The sequence below is a fragment of the Fistularia commersonii genome, chromosome 27 (assembly GCF_037954325.1).
Source record: "Fistularia commersonii isolate RoL2024-O1a breed Wild chromosome 27, RoL_Fcom_v1.0, whole genome shotgun sequence".
NCBI classification, from domain to species: Eukaryota; Metazoa; Chordata; class Actinopteri; order Syngnathiformes; family Fistulariidae; genus Fistularia; species Fistularia commersonii.
The window spans coordinates 6404156-6428863 of NC_141310.1; the positions used below are offsets into that span (position 1 = coordinate 6404156).

Below are 24708 nucleotides of genomic sequence, written 5' to 3' on the forward strand. Positions count from 1 at the left end.
ACCACAAGCACAGGAGGCAGATTTACAACACAGCTCCGCCCCCCTTGAAGATCAGTTGACTGTGAGAGGTGGATTGTCTTCCAACTCCACGGAGCATCTGGCTGGGGAACGACAGATGCTGACAGCTGGACTGACAGTCAGCATATGTCACTCTCTTTATTTCTGCTAAGCTCAAACAATGGAGTGGAAGGGATGGGGGTGCTTTGTGTTGAAGGTAGACCTAATAGCTTGTGACTTCAGAAAAGAGCCTGTATTCTCCTGGAGAGCAATTAGTCTGCCTCTTATCCTGACCTGGAGACTTTTTATGGGTGGAAATAGACCACAGCACTTGAGAGATCAATTCTTATTCAAAATACAATACAAAGATCAAAAAATACATATTCAGAGATTGTTTAAGATAATTCAGTGGAACTGGCCTAATAATGACTTAATTCGATTGTTATTTCTACTTATGATTGACAAAAATTTGGACATGACACATTAAGCACAAACAACATTGGCAAACAATAGATAGACAGAATCTAACACTGGAAAAATAAAATCCCTGGCATGAAATAGAGCGTTTTTTAATTTAGAAAAAGATCCTAGATAAGGTGAAAATTCTTTCAATATCTTGTTTTTAGATCTGAGGTCAACATGAGTTGACGCTTTCTCCTGTTTGCAGTTTGATCGATGCACCGAGCACGTGCGCTTTGTTTTGCAACGTAATGACGCCACGCCTAGATAACAGGAAGTTATTTACATTTAACACGGAGTAAACCTCGGCGTCAACACAACCAGGCTGAACGTAGCTACATTACATCACTATTATAAAAGTAAGTTCTTTGACATTTAATGTATTAAAGTACAGAAAAGACAACACTAAATGTGGTTTGTTTTGTTGCCACGAGGCACGTAATGTTGTATGCAATCAGTATGGTTAAGCTAACACTTAGCATTTAGCTGACTTGAATTTTCAGTTATTCTTAAACATGGTATCATAGCAGCAGGTTGCTGGCAGACACATAGCTCTATATATATCACATTCTTATTACTGATATCTAACGAGCCAGTATTTGTTGTAAAATTGAGCGTCTCTTTTTTATAGACATGGGAGTGAAAGGTCTTCAGTCCTTCATGGATCACTGCTGTCCAGAAGCTTGTGTGACTGTCAACCTCAGAGAAATGGCCAGGCAATATGCGGCAAAAACCATGACCAGTTGAGTTCTGCTTGGCTACAAATCTGGTTTAAACCTTGTTTTCTCAACTGCCCATAAATCCTTTTTAGTCCGGTGATAGTCATGGTGGGAATCAAAGGTTATAAAGGTGCATTTATGCATGCAATGCTATGTATGCATATGTGGTCAAGGTTTTAAAATTTCAACTTTAATGAGTAGCATTAAAGCAATCAGTTAATCAGTGATTTTCTTTGAATTGTAGATATGCAATTCACACTCGATAAGCATGATTTTCAAAACATAGTTTTGATACTGACATTTTCATAGCACATCTGTGCTTAAAGTTTGAAAGGTAACGAGTGCAGGTATTCCAGACATAGAGCAAAATCAAATTATTGCATTATAGTTTTAAATTAAAGGATGATTCAGAACTGATCACATGTGACTGTCGTACAGGTCCTACGCTTGTTGTAGATGGAATGGCTTGCCTGCGACACTGGTACTCATGTAAAGATTGGGTGTGCGGGGGACAATGGAAGGAGTACACAGCCAGACTGAAGGAGTGGTTGGACACCTTCACTTCTGCAGGCATTGGACTAATCTTCTTCTTTGATGGGGTGGTTGAAGAGCAAAAGAGACAGGAGTGGGTAAGGGAAGAAAGTCAGAAATACCCAGACCTGTGGAAATTTTAACATTAACATACTTAAGCAGATAGGAGCAGTTTATTCCTGTGTTTGAAATTCTCCACTGAGAAAGCATTGCAGTATTGGTTTGATTTGCTGGGTGTACTATGGGGTATTTACCCCATAGCACAAGCTACAGTCTTAGTGGTCAGAAAGTGTCAGGTACTAAACCTTTACAGAGCGTTAAATCAATAGTTTCCTTTTCACAGGTTAGGAGGCGACAAAAAGTGAATAACGATATTGCCAAAGTATTTAGTTACGTTAAGATACATGGAGAGCAGCCTGGGAGAAATCTCTTCTTTCTGCCATCTGGCATTTCAACATTCACATGCATTGCAATTAGGTAAGCAAATACTTCACTGGTAAATTGCTGTGGAGGTCCAGTTTTTGTATTATATACACAATGCATACTTTTAATTTTAAAATCTAATTAAATTATAGATTTTCATCACTTGCATAGAATTTCTTGATGTTTCCAGGCTGTTGGGCCACAAAGTGTTCCGCTCAGTGAAGGAGGCTGACTATGAGATTGCCAGATATGCTCATGAACAAAGCTGCATGGGCATTCTTGGACAGGACTCGGACTTCATCATATATGACAGGTCAATGAAAGCTGTCACTTTGTCATAGTTATAGTTTAATTTACTTAATGTGATTGACTAAAGTAAGTCTTCACCAAACCTTCACTTACTTCTAAAATTTCACACATGTTTTGATATGTATTGGGTTATTCTTTGTTCTACTTTTCTATTGTATAAGTCATTCACAGCAAATGGGAAAATATATTTTTCAATGTAAAAATCATCTGTAAAGTAATTTTGTTCTATAAAATTAGTCAAAAATGCTGAATTAAACATTCAGCAAACATTCAGAAACTCTAGTAATTGCTTTTAAATGTGTCTTCTCATTATGCACAAGTACCAATATAACATCATTAAGCATAATTTGAATTGACTTATGAAATGTAAACTGTCTGAATTTACTGTCCTTGTTATTTGGATTTTTGAAGTGCTCCTTACTTGTCCGTGGCAAAGCTGCACATAGAAAGGCTCACTACTGTCCTGTATGACCGCCAGAGACTCTGTCAGGCCATTGGATTAACTATTACCCAGTTACCACTGCTGGCATGTCTCCTCGGTAATGATGTTGTGTCGGAGAAACGGATGCAACACATCAGGAGTACTGCCATGGCAACGTACAGGTATGTAGTTTTGGTCTTTATTCAGAATATAGACATTATTTTAAATAGTTGTATCTGCAATTGGACATTGCATTAAATTAACCAGAAACCCTGCTCATTCGTCTTCCCTTCATTTTCATGTATCAACCTTTTGAGTAATACACAACAATATGGAGAGGAGGTACATCTGTCAGTAATTTTTACATACTGTATATATATGTTTTTCCAAGTGTCTTATCTGGTCAGTCCAAAACACCTTGTAGTAATTTTTCTAGTGAGACTTGTTTCAGATAGGAGAAACAGCGTTATTGCTTATGATGATCAAAGTCGTTATGAATTGTGCAGAATTCATATTGGATGTGGCTTTTGATACATTTTTTTTGTCTTCTATTTGAATTATCTCAGGATTTAGGGGCTTCTACATCCCAGTTGAGCTGAGTTAAGCTTGTGTTGGAAGCACATTAAATGTGTCTGTTGTACAAAATCTTTTCCAGTCTTGTTGTGAAGTTCAATTTTTTTTTCCTCAGGAGCACACATCCCACATCACAAACACCACACTCAGGATCCTCTCAGGGGCAGATGGTTCATGCTGTGTCCAAGTTTTTGAGCACTTTGTGGGCAAAAGGTGAAGATGAGACTTGGCTTATTCCTCAGTCTCTAAACCTGTCAGCTCCAGACAGGGAACTTGTGAAGAAGGGGATTCAATCCTATTTACTTCCTGGAGAGGGTGCTTCTAAGTTGGGTGACATCTTGGCGTGTCCTCCTCGCTCCGCCTTTGATAAATATGTTAGTCCAGAAATATTAAAGGTATGTTTTGTAACACAAACCAGAGTGTTCTGTTAATATCTGTAATTTTGGCTGTATTAAACACAAATACTATAAATATATGTGGGTTCTTTTTCTAGGCCTGCAGAGAAAAGCATATATCAGCAGAGCATTTCATGGTATATGGGATTTTGTATGAAGGATTGCTGGAATGTAGCAACACGCTGGAGGATGAAGAGGACACTGAACTACTACCACAGGCACTTGCATACAGGTCCTCCAGACAACACATCTACAGTCTGCTGCTGCTGAATGCACATAATGGTAGGACCATCAGAGATCATTCACTTAAAGCCCTTTAGACCTAGTGTTAAAATGTGAGGAATGATGTCAGTGCATGCATTAAAATTTGCTCTTAAAATGTGCCTTGTTTTCTAGTTGACTACTTGTGAGTTGATCTCAGTTCACAGCCCTACATGCGTATTCGATAGCATATTTACCCTCAACAGTTTGAATAGAATAGAATATTCCTTTAATCATCCCACAGTGGGAAAATTTCCCTGTTTGTCATTGTTATAAACAAAGACACATGGAGTTATTGTTCAATTATTAAAAAAAGGAAGCATACTATTTATAGTTGCGTTGTTTTTTCTGTTTTCAATTTTTTTTTTCTGTGAATGTAAACTACGTATCTTTTCTCAGGAATTCTGATATTATAATTTCATTTCCAGAACAGAGAGTGAGAGAGGTTGAGGAGACCAGCTGTTGTGCTATTTCTCTAAGAGGGAGCAGCAAACTGTTATCACTTCAAAACTTAGATTAAGAAACATGCACATGTAACTGCAGTCCTGCTGATGCCAACTAAAGATTAAACAACAGACCTAGTATATATATCTTGATATTTGCAACAAAATGTCTGTGTTTTTGCTGTTTTAGGGTGTAATGGGGACATCTGCTTGTAAGCTGGTCATTGAATATGCCTCAAGCCATTTACACGAGGCTCACGCTTTGATAGGATGTGTGTCCCACGGTCCAGATGACTGATGCTTGAGTAACTGGAATACATAACACCCTGACTTTGTTTGGCCTATCCACATGTGATAAAATCTAAGGATGCATCTCACTACAAGGTGTGAATGAGACCAAATAATCAAATTTAAACGTACAAATCCTCACATCCTGGCCACCTCTGCACAGTCAAGCTATTGGAACATTCACATGGATGCAGACAAATCAAGTGGAAACTTAATGCTGAAGCCCTCCAGGTCAAGACCAGTCATATACAGACACAACTCTAAATCTTTGCGTTTCCTCTTGTGTGTATCAAGGCAGGGCTGAGGAACTTCCGGCTGTCAAGGAATGGTTTGTCTACCCTGGAAACCCTCTGAGGGAACCTGAAATGATCAACCCCATTCCATTTGGTTCGTCATGTGCTACACCTTCTGACTCTTTGATGTATTTATTTTTGTGTTCGTTGTGTTTGCTCACATGAATTTACCAGCTGATGCAAATTAATAAGATGGAAAAGAAAAAAATGGGCTCTATTGAGATAACAGTCTTAATCAAGAGTGGTACTGTCCAAACTTCTAGGCAACAAGCAACAAAATGAGTCATGGTTTCCCTTAACTACAGTATGCCTTTGTAATCAAGACAGCTGTCACAGAAAAAGTGACTTTGGAATTGGTTCTTGCCTCCAGTTGGAATAGACAGCAACATAATGTGAAATACTATATGTACAACACATTCAAGATATGTCAGGCTCAATGCAATGCTTCTGAATACAAAGTCATGTACCAAAGAATTGTTTGTGTCTGATTTTACAGGCAATCAGCCCAGTTTGGACTTGCTGTGGTTTGGCTCTGGTCCTGAATTTTCTGCGCTTCGCCTGAAGTCTTTCTTTGCCATTTTTGACTGCCAGGAGTTCTCTGAGCTTCATGAAGCTGTTGAGGACTTTCTCCTTGCTGCTATCTGTCTAGTTACCTATATTGTCCTTCAGGTAAGATTGCCTTTACATAATAACTACCTCAGCGTGTGAAGCACAGCTAGATTATATTTTTCCAAACTAAGAATAATTTGAAGTAATCCGTAAGTAAAGCACACTTATTTGTAGTGTTTTCTGTTGTAATCATCAGTGATTGCTGCTCTGGAAGATGTGGCCTCTCCCCCGTGACATTTCTGTCCATCTGTTTTAATTGACAAGGCTGCATGTTTTTCAGCTTTTAACTGTATCAGATGAGATAATGGCAATGTGGTGTCACACCATAATGGTGTCACCACACCTGGAGGTTTATGTAAACAGAATGACAGCCACAATTTATCTGGTGATACTTATATACAACAGTTAGCTTTTGATTTCGGAATGACTGATATAATAAATACACCAATTATTCCAGTCTTTTGTCAACATTTGATGCTAAGTTAAACATCTTTGTTGACAGTGTCTTCTATGTTGTTTTGCCAGGCTTTGCGGGTGCCATTATCACCCACCAAGGGCCCAGTTTAGCCACAGACAGTGATCTTTGTTACTGCTGATCTGACGTCAACAGCTGCTCTTAGGGCATTGAATTGTAATGGAGATTTAGCTTGGGTTCAGTAATTGGGTTCAAATTTTTACTTCTTATTCAAGTAATAACTTGTTCTTCATTTTTGCAAGCCATCTCCACTGTTAAGAGTTATGTGTATTTTGTAATGATTTAATGTAGGATGACAGAATCCTTATATCACCCGGATGAAACTGCATGCGGCCTATTATTGAAGTTAAACAAAAATTATATCCATCATCAACTCTGTAATATGCAGGTTTTAAAGGAGGTCATTTTAGAGATTTGATACATCTTGGACTGTACAATTAGACTATAATGTCAGGATTGGCGCAGTAATAGGATAGGTTTGGTCAACAAATATCTACAGATGGAAATAAAAGGATGTAAGGGTCCTGTGATATTCTTGCCAGTAAGCTACCAAGATTGCCCGTGATTTTTTTTAATTATAAAAATGTGTTAACCATTTATTACAGACGCTTTGAATAGTTTTTAAATAGTTTTCTTTATTACGTTGTTGAACATCCGTAACAACTTTTTTGAATTTTAGTCATTCATTCTACCTTTAGAAGCTCATAGTTAAAAGAAGACAATAGACATGTAGAATTGGATTTAGTCTTGTTTGAACTAACTGTCAAAGACAGACAAATACACAGTTATATCAAATGAGTCATTTTTCAAAGGTCTCTCAGCTAGATAGACACAACATAGACCTAGGCTTCCAGACAGATTTTTGGACAAACTTTTCAAGACAATAATTTAAATGGACCAAGGCCTAGCAGATAAACAGATGAACAGCCTGTTAGCTGGAACGTTAGACGAGTAGACAATCAGACAGGCCGACAGACAACAGTAGCTGTTGTTGTCTGATCCGCACTTCATTCACATTCGCTCGTCACTCTACTATTGAAATAGCTTCAGGGTTTGTTTGTTTTGAACACACCACTGGGCAGCCCTGTTTCTGCATTCAGCATTGTTTCTTTCTCTGTTGATTTGTTGCACACAAAGCAGACCAAACAAATTGACCCACACAGAAAACACACTGGGATGTGATTGAATTGTATTGCATATTTACGCACGTGTGTGTGTGTGTGTGTGTGTGTGTGTGTGTGTGTTTGTAGGTTCCATCTTTATCTTCAGAGGATGTAGATGCTTACCTGAGTCAGACTGTCTGTCTGAAACAAAAATCTGCAAAAGAGCTTCAACAGATCAAGGTCAGCACCAACACACAAAACAGACCATATACACTTAAGTCCGTGCTTGTTACTGATGTTAAAAAAAAGAGACTGTGTGATTTGGATTCTTATGTCCACTTTGCAAAGAGTGTGTTCCGTTTTCTACTTCAAGACAAAAAACAAAGCCCCTCTACAGTTTACAGTAAACATGGTCCTCTAGTTGCACATCTCTGAAAATACTTCCAAGTTAAAATCATAAAAAAACATAAATAGGAGGTTGAATGAGTCTAGGAGAAAAAAAAACACACAAGATAAGTTATTGCTGCCTGCTTGGTCTGAAAATATACTTCAGTCTTTCATAACGATTTTCATTTAATGTTCCCCATAATTGTCCTTACACACATCAAGTGTAAATAATAATAAAAGCCCTTTATTATACTATTGTACAGGACTCCTTAACACACAGTTTTCAGTACAGTATTACTGAAGTGTTCTTATGCCTTACAGTTATAAAGTAGGGGAACGAATCCTTCTGCCTCTGAGCTGGCAGCCCAGATTGTCACATCGCCATACTGACATCTGTGTGAATGAAGATTTGCAACAGGGGAACAGCTTGTTCAAAGGAGCTGTTGTGTTTCACCACTTGTTTTTGTTTCAAAATAAGCCAACACATTTACTCACACTCTTGTAATCTGTTGTTCCTTGAAAACAAGCAGTCATTGCCATCATTTTTTTGTTTTCATTTGCAAGACACTTTGAATTTAAAGTGACATTAATAAAAGCTTAAGGTGATTTAAAAAAAAAAGTATTCACGCTAAACAAAGAGTTTTTTTTTTCGTCTTTTGAAAAAAAAAAGCTTTTTGCAGGTGATGAGAACTGTGATGTAAACTTTCATGTGAAACAAGGACCAGTATAGATATAATTCTGAAATGGGTATGAAGATGAAAACTGCAAAGAAATAACTGGAGTTGTGATTTTATAGTTTTGAATCTCAATTTATATTCACTTCTAATAAATACTTTGAATTGGACTAGTTCTCTCTGACTGTTAGATTGAGCAGAGATAGAGGCAAAGCATTTTCTTTTTTGCTTGGCTTCCACTATTCCCATTCCACTTTGGGCAAGACACTCCCAGTTGCTCTCAATGTTCTGGTAAGTGCCTTGCACGTCAGCTCTGCTGCCATGGGTTTGTGAGTGTGTGTTGAAGTGGGTGAATGCAAAATTCAGTGTAAAGCACTTTGGAAAATGCAAGATGATGAAAGTAATATACAAGTGGGGTGTATTTACCATATCAGCAATGAGTTTGGTGAGTAATCTAATAACTAGTACCAGATACCATCATCTAATTATTGATACCATTTGGATTTAAAGCCAGCAAACTTGTAGAAAGCAATTTATCCAAGTTTTTTAGCAGTTCACAGAAAATGTGGTCCTTTGATTAGTCAGATATCTTCTCACTCAGTTCTCGTCTCCCAGAACCGTAAAGCTCTTTTCCATCCTCTGGGAAAATGGCAGTGACGACTGCTGCCTTGTTGTAGCCCCATTTATTTTTACTGCTTAATTACCATACTTATGTCTAGTAATTTGTATTTTTGCTGCTTGTCTGTTTTCTACACAATAATTAGGGATGGGCGTTGATTTAGATTTTGCTGTCTCGGCAAAGTTTCAGGGGAAGGTAAACTGAAAATTATAGTATATGACTTACCTGTGTATACACACACAAAAAAAACTTAAATTAATTTGTAAATACTTACAGGTGTTTGTATTATATTGCATGTTCAGAATCATGTACATAACCAAATAGACATGCAATATGTTCCCATGAAATTATGCCTTTTTATTTCACCACAGTAAACAAGGTTTTTTTTTAATTAAAATGTTCAACTGGATAAAAATGAGTCACACCAATCATTTTTCATATTACTGACGGGAAAGCACTGTGTGTGGGTTTGGGTTCCTTTGCTACAATCTTGCCCAAAGGGCTGCGTGTCTTTACAGAATGTGTGTTTATGTACTGTATGTGTGTGTGACAGTGTGTGCTGGCGACAGTCGCCTGTCTGCCCTGGCTGACACTCACCACATGGAGCTATTTACATCAAATACACTTTGGCCTGTTGAACACACACAGACACGCACACACATAAACTCTTGTGTGTTTGTGTTTCTGTCTTTTGTCCCTTTCACTTACTGTGTTGTCATTTTCCTCAACTTTTTACACTCACCCAATTTTTTTGCCATCCCTTTTTTACAACTCTTTAATTACTTCTCTTTGTGTGACTGCATTTGTGTGTGTGTAGATTCAGGCTTTTGTGTCTGTTCAGAATTTCATTGTTTTCAATAGGTGAAGCTGTGTTTGACTGGAAGCAGGTGACAGACTGGACTGCATGTGCGTGTGTGTGCGTGTGTGTGTGCGTGTGTGTGTGCGTGTGCGTGCGCACCCACTTAATCACCGTTATCAGTGCTATCAGCCAGAAGACAGGTGGGAGCAGAGAGCACACACACACGGAGAACATCTGCCTGCTGTTAGTGACTGCTGTTGTTACAGTTACCTTGCTGTCTAACATGTCATCCTTGTTTTCTTCATTGTCTTCTTCTTTTCCCTTCATGGGTATTGAATTATAATAAGCAATCTAGCCCTGCCCCATTTGTCCTTCTTATCAATGGGTCCTTTTCAAGGCAGACAGCTTGACTTGTAGCAGCAGGAAAAGCAAAGGGCCAGACAAATGAATATTACATGGCTTCATTCAGTTTAGTTGAGCAAGACCAAGGCATGGTTATCCAATGATGGACAACTGTTACAATGAATAGTGATAATGGCTACATTTACACCTGTGCTTTTTATTTACAAGTCAAAGTACACACAGTGAGACGGGTGCATGTGCTCATGAAATTGCAGTAAATTTCATGTTTTATTTTATCATTTTAGATGGAATTTTTGTGTTAGGCTCAGGGCCTTTAGAAAGAAAGACTACATTACACTGAAGCAAAGCAAAACATGAAAAACATGTATTCCTAAAAGCTCTCCTAAATTGATACCAACAAAAAATAATGCAACACACATGAAACCCAAACATTAAGACAATGGCATAACCGTTGATGGGAACATTTAAAATCCTGTCGTGGTTGAAAATATATTTTCTAAATAACATCCACATTATTTATATATGCTGCCTTAGCTTTGACATTGCTGATGGGGTTTGATAGTGGCCAGCAACATTTAAGTTATCATAAAAGATAATCATGGAAAGTGTGAGACAAACTCAGCTCTGTGCAAGTAAAGTAGTGGCAGGCACACTGGAAGGCAAGTGTCTAACATGAAGTGGGTGGTCGAGTCTTTTAATAGGTTTATTTATTTGTTCGACTAAACAGATTCGTGTTTACACATTCAAGGTTTGTACCGAGTTCTAGTACAAACAAATTGCAAATTCCAAATGTTTTTTCTGCCCCCTCTCAGCTGCCTTTCCTCTGTAGTCGAGCAGTACAACTGGGGTCTCTCTACATCCGAGGACTTGGCCACCTGCTGGGTGCAAACTGTGCCACCGGCTGCCCGCTGCCTTGTGCTGCCCTCATGCCTTGGCACAGCTTTGATGGACGGCTGTTCCACTCAAAGTACTTGCTGGCTCATAGTGGCGTGGAAGCAACTGTGCTGTTGGACAGTGATGTGAGTGGAGACTTTTTTGGAGGAACAAAGCTTTGCTCTGATGCAATTACTGCTTTGTTAGTTCTGTTTCAGCCATGTGGCAAAACACATGAAGTAAGATTCTTCACTGATTTGTAATGTGCAGGTTCAAGCTAATTGTTGCTGTCTACCTTCCCTTGCAGCCCTCTAGCCTGTCCTTGTTTCTTTATCTGAAAAACAAAGTTGTGGATGCATGCGGAAAGAGAAAGAGAGTGCTGCAATCCAGTCCCAAACACTGCACAGCACAGCAAAGTCCAAGAACACAGACACTTGAACACGGATACAGACACATAGGTGAGAAGTTTGACCTACTGACACTCATTTTCACATATACACCACCCATCTGCCTGCCTTGTCTGTGAGCCACTGGTCACGCCTGTAATTAATGGAATTTTGTGCGTGCGTGCATGCAAACATGTGTGCAAACATGCGTGCATTGTTACGATGCTACTTTGGCCAGGACTCTTTAAATCAGTGTTTTTGATCAAAAGGCTCCCTCAGGTAATAAAACGTAAGTGTTTGGAAAAAAATAATTAAAATTAGAAATCAGAATTGATGGGTGTTCTCATGGCCTGATTATGAATATACAGAACATACCATCTATCAAATAATAATATATTATAATAAAGCAATCCTATAAATATAAAAAACACTATTTTTATTTAAAGCCTCAAAGTTTGAAGTATAAGAATTATTTATAATCTTGAGACATGAGAAATTCATGTTATCCAAGCTACCTTTATATATTTATTGGATGTCTGGCCTAAACTCGACTTACTTTGTTATTCTCAAAAGTCTAGATCCTTGACTCACAAATGAGATAACTCCTCGAGCCAAATGGAGAAGCAGCATTTTAATCTGACAGTTGATATGTGGTTGTAGTTTTCTGGTCTCCCTCACAGAACCACATTACCCAGAGGGCTGTGCTGTAACTAGCTCCATGTGTGTTGTGGCCTTAACACATACCATTGCGTGTGTGCCCACACACACACACACACATATACACACACACAGTCTGCATGCACACGCTTGGATCCAACACTTGCTTTGTCAGTGTCTAGTAATAGTAGGTTTCTGTTTATAGGCTGGGAGAGCTCTATTTTAGGACACACAACAAGACTAACTGATTACAGACTTCTCTCTCTGTCTCCCCTCTGTCCCCCTTTCCCTGGTGTTTCCCCCCTGTTTTATTCTTCATTCTTTCATTTTTGCTAGCCTTCCCTCATCCTTTATAATCTCTTTTTTCTTGTTTTTCATTCAGAACCTCAGACTAGTGGTCACTTTCCAACACAGTTACTTTAGCAAGCACCGCTTGTTGTCTGCCCAGTAATACACTGTATGATGTGTTTGATAGTAGTGGGCAGCTTTTAAAAGAAGCAATGTCAGATGTCAATTTTCAGTGCTTGTATTTTTAAAAAAGTATGCCGTGTGTCTCAGAATCAAGCTCCTTTGTAGATATTGCTATCTGGGCAAAAACGGTGTGAGCAGCATAATACTATCATACCACAAACTTTTTCATATCATGTCAGCTTGTTTTTTTTTTTAGCTGTGTGTTTTACATCCGAAACTATTCCACTTCAGAGAGAGTGCTCTATGGATAAAAAGACTCTTCAGGCAATCACTCAAGTGTTCAGTCTCTCACATCTTTGCTGGGTTCTTTACGGAAAGCAGCTCACCCTTGCACTATTCTTTATCCACTTCTAGCGGCTTGTCAAAAAAAATAAACTGTCCAAAAGTCATCAACGGCTGCAAGATAAATTAAACATTGTGTAAATATCACGGCAAAAAGGTGGCTTCCATAGGAGCTTAGCTGCAGGAACCAAAACACAGCACATCTACATCTGATAGAGGATTAAAATTAAATAAAATTGACAGAAAGCTTTGCTCCTGTGTAAAACACCAGCATTGGCTAACGAGAACCAAAATAATTTAATCAAAAGTTCATTCTCAACTCTTCAAAGTCACTGAACATTTTTTCAGAAAACAATTTGAAAGGGCTTTCTGCTGCCCCCCCCAAAAAACATTGAAAGTCTGCTTTCGACTGAGAATAGATCACCAACGAAGGGACATCAACATGCTTCCAACATACATTATTCATGTGTTTCTAATTTTTTTGTTCAATAAAATAAAATAAAATATCACTATATCAATAAAATATTAGTTATCCGTAAAGCAGCTCAGCTTCTTAGATCTGTTTTGATCACGATGTGGATGTCTGTAGATGACGTGTCGTGTACTGTATAGCTTGGTGGTCAGTCACAGAGGATCAGTCAGCAGTAGCTCATGAAATCTGAAACCATTGTTTTTATTCTGTGACTTATAAACCTTTTGCACCCGTTTCTAAAATGCAGAGGTTGGTGCAGTCTCCGATTTGCGCCGAACTGTCTGCTTTTTGCCCAAGTCAACCATTGTGGGTCTCATGAGGATGTTTCTGGTTTTACAGATGGAAGGCTGTATGCTCTTTATACCTCAGTGCTTCATTTCTGCCAGACACAGACACCAATCATTACTACAGAACTGTGGGGATCTGTATTGCGTGTGTGTGTGTGTGTGTGTGTGTGTGTGTGTGTGTGTGTGTGTGTGTGTGTGAGAGAGAGAGGGTGCGCGTGTGAGAGTAGTGGTGGCGCTATGTGGTATCGTGGAGGGCCTCGTTTGGTTTTTGTTTGGAATCAGGCCTGATGTTTAGTCTCCTCAGCAAATATCTCTCCTGCCCGCCTTCAACAGTGGATCCAGTGTAGTTGCTCTCCCATGTCTCTTGTGAGTTTATTTCTGTCTGAAAAAGACAACGTAATGACGAAAACAATGACAAGACAATAAACGCAGCCTCATTTCTTGACCCGCTCACATGAGGGAGTACATTATCCTCAGCTGTAAGTGAGATTAGTGGCATGCCTCTGATCTCCTTTCTAACTCTCCCTTTGATGGTGTTAATTTTCGTTTTCATTGGCTGTTATTTCAGTAAAACAACATCCAGGCTCTGTTCGAATGCTATTTGTCTCCCACTTGGATTTATCTGAGTCTATATCAGAAAACTAAAACTTAACTATTTTCCAGAAACCAAATGACAGCCTTAAACACGTTGGTGCTTGTGGTTCAACGGACACATCACCCATTTATCCATGGTATGCTTTCATTTGTTCCCTCCACATTTGCATTGAAGTTAGAATGGTTGACTGATTTTCAGGCAGGACAGGATGTTTTATTTCAAGCACTTGGTAATTGACTTAAAATCTACCGCATCAATCAACTTTACCAGAGTGAAAATTCCACCATAAACTTAAGAATAGGCGGAAAACATTTCTCCTTTTCCATCAGTTAATCATTTGTATAACCCATAACAGAAAAATACTTACTTCTGTCACAACCATTTCAGTTGAAAATGAACATTTTTTTTGTTTTGTCATCTGTTAAAAAGGCTTTCCAAAAGTGAAAGTATTCAGCTTCACTTATCGTTTTACATGCTGAGTGTGTTATGTACTCTGATATGGTCTCTGTGGTCTACTGCTTGTGGACAATCTTAATTGGCAGGCACTGTTGCTTGCATTTAGATTTTTAAATTGTGTATAAAGCTACAAAATGATAGCTTTTTATCAAACATCTTCATTTAATTAAGTGTTGGATGCAAATTTTTGTTGGTAAGATAAAACAAACAAGTACTTATTGTCACATTTAAAAAAGTCTTGACAAATTATGGTGATGTATAAATACCGAAGTAAAATTTTTGAACATATTCTTTTATAAGAGATGCAGCCATGCAAATGTCTCTGTGCTTCCGAGCCATAACAATAAAGGTGTTCATGCGTTCATTGACCTTTAGTTAGTTTATGATTTTTTTTTCTGATTCCAGTCTTTCTATGGACTTTGTGCCTTCCCTCCCCATGTCTATGTCTGAAAGAGTTCATGTTACACACACAGCTTGTTTCATGAAAGTGTTTAAAAGTCAAATGTTTTCAGGGCATTAATATGACACCTGTCTATTTGTTAGGCCAGCCCTTGTCTGGTGGTGAGAGCTGGAGGAAAAGAGGATGGGGGACAGGCAGTCATCAACATGGAGGCTGGCGGAGAGAGAGAGGACATCCAAGTGATAACCTGCAAGAGAGCGAAGACAAAGACGGAGGCCAAAGTTTTCATTCTCATTTGTATCCTCACCCTGGTGATCAAGGTCTCAGGACGATGAGCTCTCCTCCAAACCAGCCCAGAGGCAGATGGCGTCACAGGAGAGGGAGGTACCAGCTTGCTCCCAGGTAACACCAATGATGACAGACCTCTCCTTTCTTGAGCTTCTTCTTATTGTTTGTATGTTGTCGTATTTCTCCTCTCAGATGGCCGCAGCCCCCAGCTCCTTGAACATAGCAGGACACAAACGAAGAGGGCAGGAATAGAGGATTAGAGGGGAGGACTTGAGGAGTTAAGAGGATGGGAAAGACATGTTGAAAGGACAGAAAGAATCAAATTTCACTGAACAAACTGTTTAATGACTCATCTGTCAAGAGTGATTTTCTAAAGGATGCGCAACATGGAGAAATGGATTAAGATGTGGCAGAATATAAACTTTGAAGTTAATTTAATCTATTTGTGACTGTGTTCATTTTTAAACTCACTTTTGAACTAAATCTTTTCCATCTCATTGCAACTAATCTTGTGAAAGAACCTGAAATATCATACTTCTTTTTTCACTTCCTGTCTTTGGCAATTAAAATCATGTAAACCATAGCTTAGTGGATCCAATATCACAAACTTTTATTGGTTTCAACATAAAAAACTGTAATCCTGGTTGCAACCCAGCTGAAATCAACAGCAGTGTCCTTTAGACTTGGCCGTTCGTTGATCTTCTTGTTTCTTTGAAGCAATGTAAAACAGACACAGCCGGAGAACTTTATTCATCTATGTCCTGAACTGACTTTTGGAAGATTTTAATTATAATGTGACTATTGTGATTTGAGATTCTAAAGTGTTAATTGTGATACACCATTTATATCATTTATAATCCAATTCTGTCTTCAGGCCTTAAAGTGTCTTCAAAACTATTTGGAGATGGAAATGTTTTTAAACAGAGGTGAATATGATTAGGATTGTAAAACCCATTTTGGAGCCATTAACCTCTCTGAGCAAAATCATGACACAACAGTCTCAGAAATAACAAATGTTTTCGTTTTTCTTTGTTAATTCTTATATATTCTGCATAAGAAAAATAACCTTGTGGATACAAACTAGGATGAAAATTCCCTGGGCATGGCTCACAAGATTAAAAGTAATTTAAACAGCCATAAGTGATATAAAGAGCTGCACATCCAGACATTGCTCAAGCACTTTTTAAGTCATTACAGGTTTTGTTATATTTCTGATGTTTATCTGTCCTTGGCATGTGTTTTACTTAGTGAAAGTTATTAATTTTATCTTTCCACAGCCAGTTTTTTCGTTTTTTTTCCCCAAATCATGATGAAAACATTATGTAAATCATTTAGAAGTGATGCTAAAAGTCAGCCAGAATGTCTCCTAAAATATGTGAGTTATCAACAAAAACATATCAAGAACTATTTAGCCAATAATATTACAAAGATAATGTCTAAACAGTTAAGTCCTACTTTGAGTTTTTGTTTGTATATATTTGCATGCTTGCAACAATTTCTTGTGTAATGACATCGTAATTTTTTTGGGTGTTCATTATTATTGATAAATCAATTCTGCCTCCCTTCTTGAATCAGTCAAACAGGATTCTGGAGGGATGACTGAATAAATCTAGTTTAGTGGTCAAGAGAGTAAAGAAATGAAAAAAACACATTGACTTCATATCTGGAATAGACTCGTTGCCAATGCAAACCAGGATCATTGCTGGCTCACAGTCTTACCCCTCAGTCTAGTGGCATCACAGCCTCAGAAAAAACAAGTGTGTGAGAGGAGGGGTGATAAGGGTGGGGCACACAGCTTGAGTAGTCGCCCCTTCCAGATACTAACAATAACAGGAGGAGGCATGTTTTCTGTGGTGAAGAGGAAGTGAAAGATGGAAGAGAGGAAAAGGGGGGGAGAGAAATTCAGAGAAGGAAATCGAGAATAAAAGAGCGAGGGCAAGTAAACATTATGAGGTATGGAGCAAGAAGAGAAGGAAACATACCAGAAAAGTGGGTGATGGAGAACTAAGAATAGAGAGACCAACAAAAAACAGGATGAGAGGGAAGAAAAGGGGTGGGGTGGGGGGGTAACATTGGAGGAGAGGAAAGGGGAAGACAGAGGAGTTTTGAGTAGATCTTGCCCAAACCACAGGAAACCCTTTTGGCTGTCTGACAGATCAGCATCCTGCATGTGTATGTGGTGGAGGTTTGGGCGTGGCGCCTCAGCAGCACGGACACAAACAATCAGAACCTTCCCAAGGCCTCTAACATCAGATCAGGGCTCTTTCCTCTCGGATGACAGTCTTTCAACAGCCTGTAAACCGTATTTTCTGTCATGTGCACACCGTGCTCATTAACTGTCACCCACCTGACCAACCAGATTTGATTCAAGCTATTGTGTTGACCAATAACAGGCGACTACCATATGAGAAGACAGGTGTTACTTGTAGCACACTAACACCTGCCTCTTGAGTGTCATGGGCCGATGGAAGGTACTGCTCAGTTTACTATATCCGAACGTTCATGTATTTCAGACAACGGCAACGAGATACATAGTATGCCCACCTACCTTTATCACAAAATGTCTCTGTGCTCATTAATTACTGTATCTATTAAACTTGTGGACCATTAGCTATGTGGCAGGTGTATCTAACCTAGATTAACCTGAGATTGAGGGTTAATCATCTTCTCAATCAGGTCTGTATTTTAATAATCCGTACTCCGATAAGATCAGAGAAGACAGACTGAAATAGTCTGGTCATGTACAGAGGAGAGATAGTAAATAAATTAGTAGGAGGATGCTGGGGTTGGAACAGGAAGACAGGACAGGACAGGAAGAGGTAAAGAGGAAGACCAAAGAGAAGATTTATGGAAGTAGTGAAAGAGGACATGAAGTTAGTTGCTGGGGGAGAAGAAGGGTGAGATGGAGGAAGATGAATGAATGACTCTGAATGGAAAAGTCGGAAGTAAAAGAAGAATCCGACTCATTAGTTTAACTGCCCTTAATTGAAAACACATGAAATCACTTTTCTCCACTACTTGGCGCAGTGTTGCTCAGGTTGTAAGAGTGGTTGTCTTGGAAACAAAAGTTCCTCATTCAAGGCTGAAGCTCCTTCTTGCCTATCAAAGAGTTGTTGAGGAAGACACTGAACCCCCAACAGCTTACCAGGCTTTTTTTACTGCTTTTTTTTCATTCATGGTGGGTTAAATATAGAAGAAAAATATTGTTGCTGTTGTCCACCATGTATTACTGAATGTGACAAAATAAAAGGATTTGATGTCTGTTTCCAGGAACTCGAAGCAATGGTATGATGTAAATTGTATTTTTTTCACATGATTTAAATTAAAGAGCACAGACTATGAAGGGAAAAGACATCGCTTAGTGACATGAGTGACAAGAGTGACAGGCCTATAGTGGCGAATTCCTCTTTAAAAGAGAGGGGCAAATGTCTGGAGGAGTAACAAGTGTGATTTAGTAAGCTGCGTTTTATTTTGTGTTTTTTCCCTTTTTTGGACAAATGAAAGTAAATCGCAATTGTTTTAGAAATTCAACATGTTTTACCGTCTGCCTTCTCAGGCCTTCCTGGAAGCTCTGTTTAATCTTCCTCACAGATATCAATTTTCCTTCACACAGCACCAGTTTTTAACACATGGACAACCTGCCGGCAGAGCAGCTGTAATCAGGTACTAGTCATTACTGAATGGAAAATAACATATTGGAGAGAAAATTACACATGTTTAAGGACGTTAACAAGTACCTTAGATAAGGTGTTAATTGAAAACTGCCCAACAGGTGTTTTCATGTATTTTCTGTTATTTAGTGGCAGATGTAAGATCATAGAAAAAAAATAATTCAAAGCATATGACATCTCAGAGATAACCCGATGAGTACAATGGAGCAGCATAGTCCCAATAAATATTTGCATGTGTCTAATTATAGTTCCTTTTTACTTGTCATTGCATACAGTTTAGCTAATCCTGTTCACACCTGCCCTTCAGAGGTCTATATAGAGCAGCTTGAGAAAACACTGCCAAAATACAAACAGGAACACCTCTTTATTAAATCAACAACACACAGAATATACAATTACTTCTCTGATGTGACAGGCTATTATAAAATACAAGCTGTTGAGTTTGCAAGTTTGTCTCTTATTGGTTGTCAGTAGGCTGAGTCCAGGATGTTCAGTTTCTCGTTTAATAATATTAACTATTTATTACTACTTTTAACCCTGGCAGCAAAAGTCCCTAGAGTTAAACCTAATGTTAGTGTTCTATCAACACAAACCAAATGTTTGTGCGTTAAATGACACATATCTTTACATGTGTCTCTGTGACACAGAATGTCTTTGGTAATGAGATCATGTTGTATGATGCCTCAATAGTGAGCCAAAATATTGTGTGTTCAGACAGACAGGCAAAGATGAGGCCCTGTTTGTTCTTTTAGTGTGTGAGTGTGGGTGTGTACGCACAAAGAATAGATCTTGGCAACAAAAATGAGTCTGTTATTTTAGATGATTTTACAGAGGCACGCACTAATGTGACACTGGCATCCAGAAATACACAGAGTCTTAGTGACCAAATATAACCCTGCTGTATTTACAACAGCGTCTATAAATACAAGCTGCTTTCTATAGCTGAGGCCAAAACACTGAGAGAACAACTCCCCTACTGCTCCCTGTGTGTGTGTGTGTGTGTGTGTGTGTGTATGTGTGTGTGTGTATGTGTGTGTGTGTGTGTGTGTGTGTGTGTGTGTGTGTCCAGTTAAATAGCATGATGTTGCGGGAGTCTCTCCTCTCATCTCTTCTCCTTTCCTCTCCTCTCCTCTGTTTTCCTTTCTTCTCCTCTCCTTTTCTCTTCTCTCCTTATGCACCAAAATCTCTATGACTGTACTCTTTTACTTGATGTAGGACACCCAACACCTAGAAGCAAACTCAAAAAGAAAACAGGAAAACAGCAGCACCTCTGTTGTGCTGCCTATGGTGTCACTCTTCTTCATATCTACCTTTACCTCCATCCATCCCTCTCTCACTCCTCTGCTCTTCGCTTGTCTGTGTCTTTTTCCTCCACAACCCCCTCCTCCTTCTCTCTCTCTCTCTCTCTCTTTCTCTCTCTCTCTCTCTCTCTCTCTCTCTCTCTCTCTCTCTCTCTCTCTCTCTCTCTCTCTGTCCTTGAATGAATGCTCTTTGACTAGTGGAACATATGCTGCTGGTTGTTCAATACCCTCCCTCTGAGCAGGGGCGCATCCATGCATGTGTGCGCGCGTGCGTGTGTGTGTGTGTGTGTGTGTGTGAGTGTATGTGTGTGTGTGTGTGTGTGTGTTCATTGAAACATATGCCTCCTGTTGCACATCGGCCATCTGTTCCTTGAATGGACTGATGGAGTGCTGCTGTAACCATGGCAATAGGCCATTCAGTCAAATAGCCTCTGCGTGTATGTGTGTGTGTGTGTTAGTTTGTGTGCGTGTGCGTCTGTATGTGTTTATGTTTAGGAATTGACTAGCAGAGTGGAGGAATTCCCACATGTTGATGAAATGAGGTTGACCCTCCAAAACGACCAGCTTCTCTGTCATCCAGTCTCTTACCCACTTCTCCTTTGGCCTCACATTGACTCTGATTTTTTAAATTACTGTAGCATTGTGTTGTAGAGCTGTCAGCCCAAAGAGAAAACAATACTGCTAGTACTGTAGAATTAGTAATAGTAGTATGCTGTTATATGAACTCGGGAAACATAAGAAGATAAAGCAGATTTTAACTGGGTATTTTTACTGTGATATTAGAGAGCTGTATCGTTTGTTCAAAAGCTGTCTTTCAAATAAGTATTAATTGAAAAAGAGATTAAGGGCCTGTTATTCTTACTTTAGGATAATCAAAATCTTGTTGATATTTGCTACTTCAGGGCAGAGTATCCACGAACACACACATGCATGCACGCACACTCACAGGCACACGCACACGCACATTGAAACAGCAGCAGGGCAACAGTGAAATGAATATTGCGTTTCAACTGTCTCCAACCACTGGTCTATTCATCTGTACCCTCAGACCATTCAGCAGCCCCACCCTCACACACACACTCACCCCACCTACTCGCTACACAAAAACACATACACAAGCATGCACGCACGCACACACACACACACACACACACACACCCTGCTCCACCCAGTGTTCAGGGGTCTGCTGGCCATATGTCAGCCTATCTCCTCCGTGAAACCTCTTGTGAGACCCCCGCTCCTTTTGTCGGCCTGTGTGCATGCATGTGTGTGTGTGTGTGCAAGCTCTCTAATGTGTTTTCCATCTTCACTCACTATCCATCTCTTAATCACCATAGTATGTAAAAATAAAAGAAAGTGTTTTAGTCCAGCTGACCACATAACATCTGCATTGATTCAGTATTATTGTGGGTCGTCTGATGAGGACAAAGACTTTTCTCTAGCAGTTGTGTTTTAATTTGAACCTGCTGAAACCAGCAGTGGGTCCCTGTGGCTTGTGTGTCTGTGTGGCATCAGTGACAGTGATTCCTTGAGACATGAGGGTGAGGCCAGAACTTGTATATCAGGGAGTTGTCAGTGCTCTGTGTGTGTGTGTGTGTGTCTGAGAGAGAGAGAGAGAGAGAGAAAACCATGAATAAACCACCTACTTTGACTGTAAACATGTCCAATTCATCAGTAGAAGCATGAACCCAGGCTATGTGAATTCATCAGTTGTTCACTTATATTGTTAAAGAGAGGCACAATGTTTTTGGAACATTTGTGCTCTGTATTCTTACATTGCTCTTTGAATTTATTTTGAAAGTTTAATTGAAAAGGTGAAACACATACAAAATATGCATTTAATGAAAATCTTGCAAAGAAAACACTAGATGTGGTCAGTCATAATACGATGCATTAAACTTGTTTGCCATTATTTTATGACAACCACATTGCTTGTAACTCATCATCTCACCACGTCATTTCATGGCCAGGACGACACAGGTGACGATTTTGGAAACGAAATGGATTGAATCAAAATAAAGTGAAATCACTTTAGACGCTGCCATGATTTATAAACATGTAAAACCACTTCAAGCATCTTCTATGGTGTCTTTTATAAAACTGTGTCTTGACGCAACAGAATGAACAGTGGAGGATCCAGAATGTTTGGTAGACCAGGGCTCAGCTGTGGTGGTTTGTTTTCAAGTCCAATTATTCTCTTGGTTTAATGTCAACCATAGAAATTCTTTCCCACTTTGCTGGTCTCTTACCACTGTCTCCACTATCTAATAAGTTAGGCGCGCCTTTATCAAAATTACATTCTACTGAAGAAATTCTTTGTTGTTATTAGTTTTAATTGCAGATTACTGGGTAGGTCCATGAAGTGTATCACATCACTGGACTGACAAGAGACCACTGTTCACCCATTCCTCAGAGTGAAAAACCAAATTCACAGTCACGTTAAAGCATGAAGACACAGACGTCGAAAACATCCACATAACAACATTGAGTCTTTTAGTCTGTGAGAACACAACTTCTGTAAAGACTGTTTGTGGGGTTTGTATTAGTGAATGAATGAAAAGAGGCAGGCTTTCCTCTGTGGGTCTATAAATGGACTAAAATCCCATTTAATTTTCATGTTATTTTCTAGTTAAACATGATGTCATTGTTTAAATATAGTTGAGGTTTGCATTCATGGACGTTTATTTCTGAACTGCTGTCAGCCCTCAACTTGTGTCTGTAAAACATATTAAGTTTATTCTTTTTTTATGAGGTTTGGTTATTAATTACTGATTCATTATTGATATAAATTATCCTTGTGGCATGTAACTACTAGAATGAATTTGATTAAATTATTATTTTAAAACAAATGTCAAACAAGTGAAGTGACTGTTCCAGATGTTCTTTTTTAACTGCCAAAGTTAATACAGATACCTGTGCCATTGTGGCTCTTCATGCACTTGTTTCCAGTTCTCCTGGGGATTCCCCAATTTAATACAGCTGTACATGCATAACAGAGAATTTCCTGATTTGCATTACTATCTCAGAATAGGTTAATGTAAATGTGAAAATATGACAAGGTTACAAACAAGTGACTTTTATCAGACCTTCAAGGTCAAACTCTGCAAATGATTTTGAACCTGTGAAAATGTTCTCTCACTTTCAGTCCTGTGTCTGAGTGCATTGAAATATCTCTATATTACCCCAAATATATATTATACTGTATAAAGCATTAAGATAATTTAATTTCAGATAGATAGATAGATAGATAGATAGATAGATAGATAGATAGATAGATAGATAGATAGATAGATAGATAGATAGATAGATAGATAGATAGATAGATAGATAGATAGATAGATAACTATCCATCCATCCTCTACAACTTATCTGTGTTGCGAGGGTAGCAGCCGATGCAGAGAGGCCCAGACTCAGACCCAGAGGCCATTTGATCCAGCTCTGCCAGGGGTATCCCGAGGCCAAGACCCAATCCTACGATCACCAAACCGGCTCCCATCAACACCCTTGCCGCACCTAGAAATTCTGTCCATAAAGGATGTGAACAGAATGACAAAGGATAGCCCCGGTGTAGTCCAACTCTCATCGGAAACAAATCCGACTTACAGCAGGCATTGCACATCAAGCTCTGACATCAGTTATACAGGGAGCGAACAACCAGTATTACTAGATTCAGTACCTCATACTCCCATGGCACCCCACACAGGATTCCCTGCAAGACACGGTCAAATGCATTCTCTGGGTCCACAAAACACATGTGGACACATGTCTTTGTGAGACATTTAATCTTTTGATGTTTATATTTTCTAAACTTTATGTCTGACATCCCCTGCTTGAAATGACAACATATTAATTCAATACATTTCAAGCAGTCATTATTATCAATATCAGATTTAGTTTTACTTCCAAATATCAATGTACTTGTAAGATAAATAATTCCAATTTGCTGGAGCTCTGACATCTCCATCTGAGTACAGTTTTATTGCCTCCTCTTATGTTTTCATTTTGCATGTTTCTTTCTTCATCTACCTATATTAAGTAAAACTGTGAGGAGCTTTGTGTAATTTAGTGCCACAATGACTGCCCCCCCCCACACACACACACACACAGACTCATGTGTTTGGTTCTGCACATAGCAAAGCTGTTAAGATAATTTATTCTTCACTGGGGTCACGATAGGAATGTTTGTTGATGTGCACCTGCCTGTTCAACAGCACATTTTTGGTCTGGCAGTCAAAATAAGCCATGACACCCTTCAGACATATGTTGGGACATTCAAAGTCCACACTGCACGTTCAATGGATTCAACCTAACTGAGTCCATTCTGCACTCTAACCTCACCTAAGCAGTTTCTGTCTGTAATCTACTTTTGTGATTGTCTGCAAACAGTGAACCATTTACTTGTCCTAATAAAGAAACACAAACACACAC

The 24708-nt window shown here is 39.0% G+C and overlaps 1 protein-coding gene across 2 annotated transcripts; it reads left to right on the forward strand.

The window, feature by feature from the left end:
* Positions 1–726: 726 nt before the first annotated feature.
* fam120b (family with sequence similarity 120 member B) lies at positions 727–18145 on the forward strand. 2 transcript variants are annotated; one of them, XM_086174459.1, is made up of 16 exons: positions 727–815; positions 1088–1198; positions 1614–1804; positions 2050–2183; positions 2320–2442; positions 2850–3041; positions 3548–3827; positions 3926–4109; positions 5114–5206; positions 5609–5781; positions 7447–7539; positions 8535–8651; positions 10954–11160; positions 11322–11472; positions 15164–15422; positions 15501–18145. In XM_086174459.1, the coding sequence occupies exons 2-16, from the start codon at positions 1090–1092 to the stop codon at positions 15523–15525; spliced, it is 2331 nt and encodes a 776-aa protein (XP_086030585.1). In that variant the 5' UTR covers positions 727–815; positions 1088–1089; the 3' UTR covers positions 15526–18145. The 2 variants fall into 2 exon arrangements, with proteins under 2 accessions (XP_086030585.1, XP_086030586.1); XM_086174460.1 differs by lacking the exon at positions 8535–8651.
* The last annotated feature ends 6563 nt before the right edge of the window (positions 18146–24708 follow it).